General features: G+C 40.8%; 1 protein-coding gene across 4 annotated transcripts in view; it reads left to right on the forward strand.

The window, feature by feature from the left end:
• The first annotated feature begins 297 nt into the window (after positions 1-297).
• Positions 298-15414, forward strand: part of ATP5MC2 (ATP synthase membrane subunit c locus 2) — a 30216-nt gene continuing 15099 nt past the window's right edge. For 2 of the 4 annotated variants that reach the window (XM_030198343.1, XM_030198348.1), the window contains exons 1-3: positions 298-383; positions 6005-6080; positions 13215-13292. In XM_030198343.1, coding sequence (XP_030054203.1) covers positions 340-383; positions 6005-6080; positions 13215-13292 — 198 coding nt within the window. In that variant the 5' untranslated portion in view covers positions 298-339. The other 2 variants (XM_030198347.1, XM_030198344.1) reach the window with 2 other exon arrangements.

The following is a 15414-nucleotide window of genomic DNA, read 5'->3' on the forward strand; positions in this document are numbered from 1 at the left end:
ATGTTTGAAAATATAAGCGAGATTAAATTTAAAAATGCTACCAACAATAAAGAATGACAACGTGGATGCAGAAGCTCAGAGGTTTGTTTGCTTTATTTTGAGTGAACATGGAAGAAGGACAGCAGCGCGGGGGAGAGAAAACAGAGCCAGAACTAATTGACTTCAACGTTTTGTCGTCATGCCGGCCTCCATCTAACTTCCTTGATTTTCAATCAAACTTCTTCATCTTCAAGGAGGACCGCGCGCTAGCGTATGCCGCGTTTTGTCGGACGCATGCGTATTTTGCCCTTTTTGCGACCACTCTGCCTGGGCGCCTGCGTATTGTCGATGTAGTGGCGCATGCGCGCTTCCTTTTTCTCTCTGTCTGTTCTCTCTCATTTTAGGTAGGGGGGTTGTGGTATACCCTTGTGGTTGTGGGACCCTTCTTTTACCTCCTCCCACCAGAACAGGTGTCTTCTCTCAATGTTGTGACCTGGAGCGAATCTCCAATAGGGTGCTGGTAGGGTGAAACTGCAGAGCGAGGGCAATCGGTGCTGCAGAGTGGGAGAAGAAGCGGATGAGATATTAAAAACTGGAAACCTTCGTTTTACATTGTCTGTTATGCTTATAACGATTCAATACATTTTTTTTTAAGTTATTCACAGGCAACCCAATAGCAAAGGTGGGAAGAATGTTGTCAGAAGTGCGCGCTGTGATTTTTTTTTGACCTTGGAGTTTCCGGGAAATGTTCCTCTGGCTGGCGGGGGCTTCCTGCTGTTAAGTTGAGCCCTCCGATTCCGCACATCGTTGCAAATAAAGGCTTGCGCTCCCCGCGGCGCAACCAGTTCCTCCTGGTCTTTGGTTGTCTTGTACCGCCACTTTTTGCTCAGTGTAGGGCTGTATGAATTCAAGCCATTTGTGTGCATAGCTTTCTGTGTTCCTGGCCAGGGCAGACAGGTCACTGTTGATTTCCCCTACTGGTCTTAAGATGGGCTACACTGTTCTTGGTTGTGTACCCAGTAATTCCATTAGAAAAGAAATGAAAGATTCTTTCTCACCTTTGGGATAATCCAATGAATACATTTATCATAAAAGGTTTGTCTTGAAACTGATTCCAAACATAGGCGTCAACCCTGTGGGTGCTTGAGGACTCCCAATATTGAGCAAACTCCTTGACTGTGTCCTGGGAGGGGTCATTTTTGTGTTTAGCATCCCCCAATCATTTTGAAAAGTTTGCTCCTATAGATTTAAACATGAGGGATCTAGTAGGCTGGAAAGCACAAAGAGCTTTTTTGCATGTGATGTACAAGGACATTTGATCATGACATGCTTAGAGTAAGAGATTGATACCTGGAATTTCCTTTTGGCAAAGAAAGTTGCAACCAAAACTTACATATGTCAAGGACAATGAGGACAGATACAATGTGGTGATAAAAGGGAAGGCGATGGTTTCAGATCAAGTAGGTTTATTGGCGGCAGGTAGCTGAGCAGATATAGTAGCAAGAGGTCACGACAGCCATTTTGATAGTAAATCTGACATGGGGAAGAGCAGTAGTAGCGGGATCCTGCCCTGACTACACAACTAGACCACAAGGGATTGTAAGGTAGTATGGGGGGGTGGAGTTACTCTGTGCATTCTTTTGGTGTGTTTGTGTGAGTGTGATATGTGACTCAAGTAATGCAGTTATGATCTTGCATTAGTTTCTATGGTAAATAGGGTGCTCCAAATAAATGCTTTTGATACAAAATTGCAGCAGGAATTTAAGTCTGTAAATTTGACATGATAAGCTCCTTAGGAATTAGTCTCTCTGTGGAGATAGGACATCAGCTGTCACTCCAAATGTGGTGCAAAGTCAGCCATTGTAAAGGCACTGTGCTTTAGTTTTAGTTTTCAGAGGTCCATGTGTGCGGATGCTATTTTGCTTGGAGGTACAATATAGTCTTTCATTATTTAAATTATCATATATATTCTGACTTGGATATTATTTGGGTGATTCTAAAGAATTTCCAGGCTCTGTTTAGTGTGTTGAAGATGCAGCGTTTTAATCAAACTTGTGGCGTGCAGAAGCTAGACTCTATGAGAAAGTAACCTGCAGTGATTGTTTTCAAGCACAAGCACCAGTCAGCTTATAGTGTTAGTAGGAAAATGATATTACAACAAAATTAAGTTTATATATTACAAAAACATTTGAGAATTGTATCGCCCTTAATTATAATTTTTCTGAGTATATAGTCCTCGAATTCAGTAACATCAATGTGCTTTTCTTTAAATTCTGGATTGTTCAATAGGCTGGTATAATGTCCACAGTTTAGACCAGTGTCTGGTCTCCTTTACCTTATTTTAATAAGAATCTATATCATTCTTTTCCTTTAACTATACTCAAAACAGGAAATTTGGGTAAGAATAAAAAACTGTTAATCATGATTTTTCTTTAACACGTTCTCAGAAAGATTCTGTCTCAGAGGATATTTTACTACATCTGCATTGTTTTGGGAACCTAAATATGCCAGACTTGTGGAGAGTCTTTGTTAAAACTGCTTTCCCAGTTGTTAGCCTGTGCTTGCAGTTCCTGGGACTGGAGGGTAATAATCTATGGGTTTAGCAGAGGACTGCCAGCTGCAAGCTCTGACAACTCCCGTTGGGCCTCATTGGTTGATATTCACACAACCAAACTTTAGTTTTCGGCTTCAGCAGTTTCAGTTTCGGCCAAAAATGTGTAGACACTGTTAGTTGCAGTTTCGATTGGCCTCAGTTCTAAGGCTCTTAATTGAAATGCTGCTACAGACTGTTTAATACAATACAATAGCATCACTTATAGTCCTAGATACCTTTAGATTCATTGCGGATAACATCGTGGGAACTAGTCATTACTAGGAATTAGTGATATAATCACAAACTATAATATTGTCACGTATTAAAAGCTTTTCAAAATAAATGTTTTTAATTGTCGGCAAAAACACGTTTGCCACATAGTTTTAAACAGAGTGGAAGGGTGTTCCACACTTTTGCTATTTGAAATGGAGGAGTTTGTTCACATATCTTTGTACATATAATTCCTTTACATACAGGAAAATGGAATTTAAACGTATTACAGGAAGATCTTCTGCTATTACCCAACGATAATAGTAGTACTTGAAACATATAAGTTGGTACTTGTGCTTGTAAAAGTTTAAAAACTATAGTACTTAATTTAAAAATTACATGTTCCGCATTGAGTGCTAGTGAAATTTAACAAGTAAAGGTGGAGTGGGGAGCTTTGTTATATCATCTTGCAGAACATAATAGGCAAGCAGCTATGTTTTTCAATGTCTGTAACTTTTTTAATACATTACTAAGCCACTTTAAATGATTTTAGCAATAATGCCTGAACCAGTGTTCAGAAATATTGAACCAAAAAAGTATGTTTGAGTGTGCAAATCTTCCTTAATGTCAGAAAAAAAAAATCTTTATCATACTTTTTTTCCCAAATCTTTTTATTGATTTTCCAAAGTGACAAAATAACAGTAACAATACCAAAGGTTTTACAGAGTGGCAAATGTGCTGGTGAAGATGCAATTATATCCGAAAGATAAGTGGGTGAGAAGTTTTAATTCGACTTAAAAAGCTCACAGAATTTGTTGAGGAAATGATGGTGTGACATTATAGTAATATAAAAAATGATAGCAGATAGACACCAAAAATGGCCCACCTATTATACCTAGGAAGGTGGTTAAGGTTGTGCTTTTCTGTACATCTTTTCCCTGGTGTCATCTTAGGACAGAAAGACCAAATGTCTTTCTGGCCTAAGATGACACCAGGGAAAAGATGTACAGAAAAGCGCAACCTTAACCTATCAGGAAAGCGAAGCGGCAAATGGAGGAAAAAATCGCTAATACGATAAAATTTGGGGACAAGACCTTTTTCAGATATGTAAGTGACAAGAGGAAGTGCCATAATAGCATTGTGAGGCTGAAAGCTGAGGGAGAGAAATATGTGGAAGATAAGGATAAAGCTGAACTGCTTAACGATTATTTTAGCTCTGTGTTCACGAATGAAAAAAACAGGGGTAGGGCTGCAGAAAACAAAGGCTAAAGGGGATGGATGTATGGTAGATCAAGACCCATTTACAGAGGACTGTGTTCGTGAGGAGCTTGCCAAACTAAAAGTAGACAGAGCGATGGGGCCTGATGGGATACACCCGAGGGTGCTTAAGGAACTCTGAGAAGTTCTGTCGGCTCCACTGATGGACCTCTTCAATGCTTCCTTAGAAACTGGAGTGGTCCTGGTGGACTGGAGAAGGGCGGATGTGGTTCCTTTGCACAAGAGTGGAAGTAAGGAGGGGGTAGGGAATTACAGACCTGTCAGTCTGACCTCGGTGGTGAGTAAGCTAATGGAAACGCTTCTAAAGAGGAGGATTGTGAGATTTCTTGAACTACATGGAATGCGGGACCCGAGGCATTATGGCTTCACTGGTGGCAGGTCATGTCAGACGAATCTGACTGTCTTCTTCGACTGGGTGACCAAACTGTTGGATGTGGGAGGGGCACTTGATGTGTTATACTTGGATTTCAGCAAATCCTTTGACACGGTTCCGCACAGGCAACTGATAAATAAATTGAGTGCCCTCGGTGTGGGACCTAGAGTAACTGATTGGCTAAAAATTTGTTGAATGGTAGGACACAGATGGTGGTGGTAAATGGAGCATGCGCTGAAGAAAAGGATGTCGTCAGTGGAGTACCACAGGGATCAGTCCTAGGGCTGGCTCTTTTTAACATCTTTGTGAGCGATATTGCTGAAGGGCTGTCTGGTAAGGTGTGTCTCTTTGCGGATGATACTAAACTCTGCAACTGGGTGGACATCCTGGAGGGTGTGAATGACATGAGGAAGGACCTAGCGAAGATAGAGGAATGGACCGATATTTGGCAACTAAGGTTTAATCCCAAAAAATGCAGGGTCATGCACTTGGGTCACAAAAATCCGAGGCAACGGTACAGTATAGGGGGTGTAGTGCTTCAGTGTGCGAAGGAAGAGCGGGACTTGGGGGTGTTTGTGTCTGACGACCTTAAAGCTTTCAAAGAGGTAGAAAAAGTGACGGCCAAAGCCAGAAGGATGCTTGGGTGCATAAAGAGGCATGACCAGCAGGAAAAAGGAGGTGATAGTGCCGTTGTATAAGTCTCTGGTGAGGCCTCATTTGGAGTACTGCGTGCAGTTCTGGAGACCGCACCTACGGAAAGATATAAACAGGATGGAGTCGGTCCAGAGGGCGGCTACGAAATTAGTAAGCGGTCTTGAATGCAAAAATTATAGGGACAGGCTTATGAACCTCAACATGCATACGCTGGGAGAGAGGAGACATGATAGAAACGTTTAAATATCTCAAGGGCATTTATGTACAGGAAGAGAGCCTTTTTCAAATGAAGAAGAGCTGTGGAATGAGGGGGCATATGACAAAGTTAAGAGGGAATAGGCTTAGGAGTAACCTAAGGAAGTATTTCACAGAAAGGGTGGTGGAGGCGTGGAATGGCCTCCCGGTGGAGGTGGTGCAGTCGAGGACTGTTCCAGAATTTAAAAAGGCATGGGGTAAGCCTGTGGGATCGCTTAGGAACAGGAAGAATTAGGGTTATAGAGGATGGGCAGACTGGATGGGTCATATGGCCTTTATCTGCTGTCATGTTTCTATGATTTAGAGCCAAAGCCTTTGAGTCAGGAAAGCTGGGATTTGAACTCTAGTCCTGTTCTTCTACTAGTTCTGGTGATTTTTCTCTGCCCCAGTTATAATCCCTGAGCCCAGCTACTGACTATTTGAACTTGGTTAATTCACTTTTCTGTAACCCAGATATTTAGTTCGCCCCCGTTGATTTCCTGAGGTTGTGAGCGAGTCTGATTATTACTCTTTGCCTCAGTTTACCAAGTTACAATTTCCTTTTCTTGAGCATCATCATACAGAGTATAATCTTTCTGAACATGTTATAGAGCATATTGGGATTTGTTTGATTCAAATAATTACACTGCTGATATGCTGCTGTTTATTTTTTTTCTTTAAAGCTGTTGTGAACGTGACCATCCCAAGCAGATTCTGAAAATGTATGCGTGTGCAAAGTTTGTCTCCACTTCTGCCCTGGTGAGTAATTTTTTTCCCTCCATATCTACCCTGATGCTGAGAAACATAAAAGGCAATAAATTACCTTCAGTAGGCAACTTTTGTGGCAGGGAATGAGACTTGATATACCGCCTTTCTGTGATTTTTGTAACTATATTCAAAGCAGTTTACATAGTATACTGCAGTGGGAATTGAACCCAGTTCCCCAGGATCAAAGTCCGCTGCACTAACCACTAGGCTACTCCTCTGCTCAATTCTGTATACCTTACATTCTGTGGAGGGCTAGAAAGAGAGGACTTTTTCGGAGCAGTGCATGATGAAGTTGAGAGGGAGCCCTCATTATGGTGGAAGAATACTATTATTAAAAGGTGGGCCTTGGCATTCCCTTTTTTGTCCTCAGTTTTTCTAAGTGAATGTGGATTGACCAATGTGAAGTCTCACTGTTTGTGACACATGAGCTCTAATTCCACACCAGTAAGCAATTAACCTGCTGAAGTTTGTGCAATTTGCAAAGCACACAGGTAATTAACTGGTAAACCCAAGTACACGGCTTTGCTGTAGATGAGGTGACCATTGCTTGCAAGACTGAACAATAGTCCACTAAAGGTAGAATATTCATTAAACATCTTAGATCTTAACTTAAAGAATCCAACACTCAAAACTTTTTTGTTTTGAGCTTTCATTAAAAGTATTTTTTTAATCAAATTGTGTTCGTAAACTTAAGTACCTGGGGTAACAAAGGTAGCTCCATGAATTATAGATTGGGGTCAGAAAGCTTTCGAGCATATGGCCTATTTGTGCCTTAAGATTTCAGTTTTCTTTATGTTTGTTAAATTTATTGGCCACTAGTGGCTATATTAGCTTTAGTTACTGGCAAAAATTCAAAAGCCACTTAGCTTACAAAAAAAACTGGAGCCTCTGCCAACATGACCAGGTTTTGAAATCGTGCTATTTTGGAACTGTACCGCAAAGAAGATTTCGGAACCAGGCTCCAAAATTTTTTTCTAAGCTAAGTGGCTTTTGAATTTTTGAAATAAAATGTTTTTAAATGCTTATAATGCAGCATCTGTGCTGTGATATCTGAGGATCCCGCTATAAAAATCTACTTAAGTTTTAAGTATGAAGAATCGTTTTAAGTTTGGTAAGGTTTGAACTGCTGGATGAGAGTATTTATTGCTGGGAGAATTGATTGGTGGATCCTAGTGGATCCTCCTCTACTTCTATCCCACTGTCAGTTGGTGTACCTCAGGGATCTGTCCTGGGACCTCTTCTTTTCTCCATCTATACTTCTTCCCTTGGTACTCTGATCTCATTCCATGGTTTCCAGTATCATCTTTACACTGACGACTCCCAGATCTACCTCTCCACACCAGAAATCTTAGCAGGAATCCAGGCCAAAATATCAGCCTGCTTGGCTCCCTATCAAGGAACACATAAATTTCAAAAGTCCACACAATGATCCACAAGATCCTCCATGGCGAATCTCCAAGCTACATGACCAACTTGATCGATCTTCCAGCCAGAAATAGGTCCAAATCTTCCCAAACATATCTCAATCTTCATCTTCCCAACTGCAAATGCCTCAAATACAAAACCTACTATGCTTCCAACTTCTCCGTTATAGGCAGCCAACTCTGGAACGCAATACCACGACACATCCGAACAACCAATGAACACCTACCCTTCCGAAAGCTGCTGAAGACTTACCTCTTCAAACAAGCTTACCCAAACAACCCAACTTAATTCTCGAACCTAATTCCACACCACCAGCACTACCCATACTCCAATCCTCCCCCCCCCCCCCCACATCTCTCCCCAATGTTTCTACTCTTTTAACTTGAACATCTCTTGATACTTTGTATCATACTTTGTGTATCTATGTGATATTTTGTACCATACTTTGTACCATAGCTTGTAAGCCGCACTGAGCCTGCTATCAAGCGGGAAAGAGCAGGGTATAAATGCTATAAATAAATTTGAATTTGAGATAATTATTCTGAGCATTGAAGGCACTGAAATGCCTTTCACATTCAGCAGACAAAATGGTAATTGCAGGTACCCTCCTGGTAATGTCTGAAAGTATGGGGATTCTGTCACTCTGCTACCCTCACCATCAAAGTGGATTGAATTCTCCAGGAGAGACAGTACGTGGAATCTGTTCCAGAGTGTATTTTTTCTCGTTGTGAGTCCTGTCGGCCAGTGGTACAACATGCTTAGCTTGTGCATCACCAGTGGCCCTATTGCTTTTGAGTGTAGCAGTTTGAAACCAGTCAAATGGATTGCTTTATATCTTTTTAACGCTTCCTGACATGGAAACAGAATGTGTAACATCAAGTGTTTGGTGCACTTGATGTTTGCTTCACTCGCTAGTGACATTGCACTTTCCCTGTCTTGTTTGAGAAAACTGTCACAAATGTAACAGGTGTGTAGAAAGATAATCTTGTAAAATGATATCAAGGAACATTTCTAACAAAATGCAGCATATTTAAACTCTGCTATTACTTGCTGTTCAAGGCTGCTAGAAATTTCTTTAGCAGAGAAATCTGAGCACTATCTGAAGATCCTGGCTACCATACTTTCTGAAAAATGTAAATCACAGGCAAGGCATTTTCCAGAGTAGGAATGCTGGAACATTCCAGAATATCAAAGAGAGCGAAAACACATTTAAAAACAATCTTTGTATAGCAGACCAAAATGATTCAAGCTAGTATATGTCTTTTTTTTTTTTTTTCTTAGTATGTTTCCTTTTTCTTAGGACACATAGAAGAGTTTCATGTCTCTGGTAAACAGAATCACACATCCACTTAACGTCCGCCATGGCCTTGTTTCGCAATGTAGGTAGAAATGATTGTATTTTAGATGTTTAGTTTACATATTTGACAAGCTCATGGCCAAAGCTATCAAGCTGATGAAGATCAGCTTGATAGCTTTGGCCTGGTCAATTTGTGAAAGTGTTTAGGCGATGACAGGAGCAGTACACATGGGTCTTTGAGACTGTGGCAGTGTTGGAACCTTTATTGGTTGTGCATGGCGTATCAACCAAACTCAACCCAGTTCATTTAACCTTTCATCATCAAAATTCTGTATCTTTTGCAATGTCTCTTTCCAGAAAGTATTCACAAGTGTGCATGGCATGTTTTGAATCTAGAAAACTGAAATCATTACATGAGTTCTTATTAATGTCATTAGTTATCATATCATAGTGCAGAAAGGTGCAGCTAAACAGATTGCTGTTAGAGAAACTTGTTTTTTCGTCTCTTGGCATTCTTTCATATCCAGTACAGCAATTCTAATGATGAGAAGCCCATATTTTTTTTTTGTTACATTTGTACCCAGCGCTTTCCCACTCATGGCAGGCTCAATGCGGCGGGCAATGGAGGGTTAAGTGACTTGCCCAGAGTCAGAAGGAGCTGCCTGTGCCGTCGTCATCAACATTTATGTTGCCATGTGTTCTATCAGTATGAATCGAACTGAGCAAAGGAACAAAATCCTAGATTGTTAATGATAGCGAAGGAGCTACCAGTCATTAAGACAAACCACACCTCAGCTTCTTTTTCAAAGTTCTGAGTGATATAGAACAGGTAAAAGTAAATTGATTTTTTTTTACTCTTTCAGAAAGTACAAAGTCCAGGGGACACTCGAAATTACATGGAAATACGTTTAAAACCAAATTAGGAGGATCTGGTTCCCAGAAAGAATATACTTTCTTAAGACAGGGATAGGTAGGGCTCCCGGATTTCCGTTAGGAGGGACGGAGATTAGTTACAAACATTGGGCACGTGCAGGGCTTCACACACTGGGTCAATTATGGGATGAGGACAAAATGGTAGAATTTCCAGTATTGCAGGAGGAGTATGGGCTACAGGCTAGAGATCAAGTATTTTACTGTTGTATTCGTAGCTATATGCTTAGCAAGGCACGAGAGGAATTGGAATTGGGGGAGACAGTTCTGGAAATTGCGTTAGGAAAGGGAGGGGGGAGAGGAAGTATATCACGTCTGTACCTAGCCTTGTTAAGTCATGCTGACCCTCAGACAATGTATGTCAATAGATGGGAGGCAGCATTACAATACCTAAAGAGAGCTGGAAGAGCGGATATCGTTATCTCTTCAAACCATCTCTGGCTCAGAGTGCAATTGAGAATGGCTATAAAATCTATTACTGGTGGTATTATACGCCAGAGAGATTGCATCGCATTTACCCAGAGGTATCAGCAGAATGCTGGCGGACTTGTGGAGCTAGGGGGACATTTATGCACATTTGGTGGGAATGCCCCAAAATAACAGACTACTGGAGGGCAATTACCTCACTGATAACTAAAGTGATTCAGCGGCCCTATCCCTGCAAGCCGGAAAATTGTTTGCTACACATCAAGCCAGCATCAACGACAGGTCTGCAGCATAGGCTAGCGACGCAGTATCTGGTTGTCGCCAAAATAGCAATAGCAAGAAACTGGAAACAGCAGCAACCGCCGGATATACAAAGAGTGCTGCAGAGACTGGACATTATGTATCAAATGGCTAAATTGACAGCCATCAGAAGAGGGTGAGTGGGAGCCTTTGGCAAACTATGGCAACCTTATGAACAATTTCAGGAACAGAAAGTAGCACCACCATGATACGGGGGGGAGGGTTGGATGGGAGGATGGGATGGGAAGGATTAGGTTTAGCGTAAGATGTTAAATGAGATGGCAAGCTGTAATGTGAAGTGTCATTGCAATGTAAGATAAAATTATACTAATAAAAAAGAGTTGGGAAAAAAAAGAAATACGTTTAAAACAAATAGGAGGAAATATTTTTTTCACTCAAAGAATAGTTAAGTTCTGGAACTCATTGCCAGAGGATGTGGCAACAGCGGTTAGTATCTGGCTTTAAAAAAGGTTTGGGCAATTTCCTGGAGGAAAAGTCCAGAGTCTGTTATTGAGAGAGACATGGGGGAAGTCACTGCATGCCCCGGGATTGGTAACATGGAATGTTGTTACTAATTTGGATTCTGCCAGGCACTTGTCACCTGGATTGGCCACTGGGAAGCAGGATACTGGACTAGATGGACTATTGGTCTGACCCGGTATGGGTATTCTTAAGTTCTTATGCTCTCCGATTCTCTGACATTCTTGTCAGTAACTCAGTCACAAAACTAGCCATTGTTGGTTGCTTACTGAAACTGATGAAACAAAACTTCATATGATCTGCATTATTCTTTGCTCCATATAGTTTTACTGAGCCATATTCACACTTGGATTTTGTACATTATGCAGTCGTAACAGTCACTACACATGGCCCACCTGAATACACATAGCCTTTGTTAGTTTCCATATCACTGAATTTTTTTCCAGACAGATTTACCTTTCATATTTTCTTTCCATATCGCCTGACCTTTTCTCACCTTCTGTTTTAAACTATGTGATGTCCACATTACATAATACACTTCCCCTTTGCACTTAGTTTCAGACTTTTTTAACACAATTATTCAGTGTTCATATATGGCACTAAAACTTGAACAATAAGGTGATGTCATTATCACAATCAGTCAAGCCAACCCAACCACAGATGTTAGTTTACTGTGGAATATATTCCTTCTGCATAGGCCAATTGGTCAAAATATTGCAGACATATAGAAAGGGAAAGTTACAAGCTGAAAACTAGGAACACATCTCTTAGCTTAATTCAGTGCTGATGGATATATGTGTCAGGTAGCATATGATAAAAATGAATTTTCCTCTACAAGAAGACATGGAACCACATTCTGGCATCGTTGGCCCCCTGAAGTGTATAGAAGCCTCAAAGGACACTGTGGCAGTCCCTATATATGGCCACTTTCAAGATCAACAACTTAAAAGATGGCAGACTTCACTTATCATATAAATAGTTTCCATAAATATGAATGTGAAATATGAGGTCCAACCAAGACTTGGTTTCAACAAAGGTCCAGTTCACTTGTTCTGTGGAATTTGTTGAAGTTGCTATGTAAAAAGTCAAAACGTGCAAGGAGTTTTCTAATAACCCTTTTGGGAAAAGACCCCCAAATTAACCATTTGGGCAAGAAGGTTTTCCAGAGAGTTGCGCTTTTAAGCTTGCATTGCATGTCAGCTTTACATGATACAGTATATACATACTGTTTAAAAAGAACAAAAGGTGCAGATTTTCTCACAGAAACATTAGGGCTGCTTTTACAAAGCACAATTAAAAATACTAGGGAATAATTCTCAACAAACACCTGTCTCTTGAAAACCAGCTTCAAAACACTTTGGAAACTGAGAAGGATTCAAGATTACTTCCCCAGACAATCATTCCATCTTATAGTATAGGCACTGATACTGTCCCAACTAGACTACTGGAATGTAGCATGCATAGGTTGCAAAGAAAACCTACTACAATTGCTGCAGACCATCCAAAAAATGGCAGTGAGACTGACAATTCAAAAAATCAAAATATGACAGAGCAACCCCATTGCTTATACTGCTACACTGGCTCCCAGTCAAGGTCAGACTATTTTTCAAAACAAGCACAGTTATTTTCAAACTACTGTTTGGTATGTCTCCAGACTACATGCTAGACGTAATTACACTATCACCATCAAGAAATGCAAACTCAGAAACCAAGGGTTACTTACTACTTCACCTGCCCAGCTGCACAAACACAATCTACAGATCCACCACACTAGGATTGAGCTACCTGGGCTGCAAATGGTGGAACTTGATTCCCAAGATCATAAGAAGCATCACAGATTACCTCCAGTTCAGAAAAGTACTAAAGACCTATCTTTTCTTTTCAAGAAATTCTATTTATGCGCACAAATAATAACCCGCTATCACTCTGTAATAACACTGTACCACACAAACGTGTAATCATAATGCATCAATGTAACCTCAAATAACTGTTAATGTAAGCCACATTTGAACCAAAACTTGTTTTTGGATAATTGTGGGATACAAGCATGAATAAATAAAATAAAAATATAAGGCAAGAAAGAACCCACATGGATGAGAGATCAGCTTAAGTATGTTCTGGTTAGGATAAAAATTTGAGTTCCTTTGTTGCACATAATATTGTGTTCTCTGTTGAATTTGGGCTGGTTTAGCTTTAGTTATTTGAAGATCATTTCTGAAGCAGTGTGGTTTTATAGTTTTCTGAGCTGGTTCTCTCTCTTTCCCTAGGTGAGGAGCAGCTCCAGGGTCCTGGCCCAACCTGTGTCTGCTGCTCTAGTCAGACGACCAGATGCTGTGACACAAGAGGTAAAATGTTGTATCGCACCCAAGATTTAGTTGCATTTCAGATGTAGCTTATGTATACCATCGCTTAAAGAGGGACCATCAGGCAGTATTGCTGTGAATAAACCCTATCGCAACTTAATCATATAAAGCTGTGACTTTGCAAGTGACCTCTGTTTTCATGATCCATTCATCCTTTTTATATTTTTTAACATAGTCCTATGACGGTTGGAATTTGGTTGCAGAAATTTCATGCCTGCAGTAACATTCAGAGTGAAGCTCCTGTTATTGCAGATGTATGTTTAGCAACAAACAAACCAAATTAACCATATTTGGCATGTAGTGGCAGTAGAAAAGGCTTCAACTGTAGCTACTGGCCTTTTGTGCAGTTTTGTAACTGCATTCATTTATTTTATGCTTAGAGCAGGAGTCTTTGTAAACAGGGTCAGAATGTAGTAGTCCTGTTACTTTTTTGAGGATTTCACAAAGGGATTTAAATATAGGTGAGTGGAGGTTAAGGGAAGAGGGGGCAAATACATCATAATGATGTTCACTCAAAAGCTTTGTGTGGTTGGCCCCTCTCTTTTTAATGTGTTACCCCCCCCCCCCCCCCCCCAAAAAAAAAAAAAAAAAAAACTCATGCCTGCATATATAGATTTCTGCTCTGCCCTTAAAACCTTCCTTTTCAAGGAGGCCTATATCCACTAATTTCTCTGTTTTTCCCTGTCAGTTACCCTCTCCTGGGCCTGATGGAGGATGTACCGTGGTGCAGCCAGCATTTTGCTGGTATTCAGCATTTAGTGCCTTTTCTTATTCAGCTCTGTTCTTCTCTATCCTATGACTAACGGAGTTCCTCTTGTTTCTTCAACCCCTGGCTCCCCCCCCCCCCCACCCCTCCAGTTTACTGAACCTATTTATTATTGTTATGTAAACTGCTCTGAAGGCCTGTTGCCCTGGGTTGGTATATCAAAAATTAAATAAACTTGATTTGGGAGTTCACAGAAATGGGGAAAGCCCATGATTGCAGCAGATAGAAAGCTGAACTGGAGAGATGGTCTAAAACACACATATATGATTCTTCCTGTATTTTTGTGTTTGTAGTGCCCTCTCCAGGTCAGCTTCCTAGCTGCTAGAGATATAGGCTTTTATATACATTGCTCCCAAACCCCTTATCTACCTTCACCACCAATATGTAAATGTCCTACTTTATGGTTGGTTTGTATTTACTGTACCACCTTTGGTAATGTACATCAAAGCTGTGGACAGGCCAAAAATACACGTTAAGAAAGGAACACTATAATCATACACGACAAAGGAAAGGAAAAGTGTAAACAAAATTTAAGAATAATTTAAAAAATTTCAATTAGAACCCACCAGAGGACAAATAAATACCACTTTCTTACCAATGGATCAGCCAAGCTGTATTGTTCAGGAAGGAAATACAAGGCTGAATAGGCGTGTCTTGAGTGCAACTTTAGGATATTTTATTTATTTATTTTTGTTACGTTTGTACCCCGCGCTTTCCCACTCATAGCAGGCTCAATGCGGCTTACATATTATATACAGGTACTTATTTGTACCTGGGGCAATGGAGGGTTAAGTGACTTGCCCAGAGTCACAAGGAGCTGCCTGTGCCTGCAGTGGGAATCGAACCCAGTTCCCCAGGACCAAAGTCCACCACGCTAACCACTAGGCCACTCCTCCACTCATGTAAGGAAGTGATGATTTAGCAGAAAGGTCCATGGGTAATGAGTTCCAGAGTGTCAGAGCCAAAAATGAAAAATGTTGACTGGCATGTAGTGTAGTCTTTAAAAGCCCATAAACAGCATTCATTCCCTTTTCTAGAGGAAAAGTCCATAGTCTGCTATTGAGGCAGACATGGGAAGCTACTTCTTGCCCTGGGATTTGTAGTATGGAGTGTTGCCATGATTTGGGTTTCTGCCAGATACTTGTGACCTGGCTTGGCCACTGTTTGGAAAACAGGATATTGGGCACGATGGACCATTGGTCTGACCCAGTATGGTTACTCTTATGTTCTGTCTCTTCAATTATCTCATGCCCCTGTTTGTAAGCAAGGGGTGAATGAATGTGATTTGTTTAAAGATGGGTTGAATTATGGCAGGCCTTAACTTGTAGACAAAAAGTA

This window comes from Microcaecilia unicolor, chromosome 3, assembly GCF_901765095.1.
Source record: "Microcaecilia unicolor chromosome 3, aMicUni1.1, whole genome shotgun sequence".
NCBI lineage: Eukaryota > Metazoa > Chordata > Amphibia > Gymnophiona > Siphonopidae > Microcaecilia > Microcaecilia unicolor.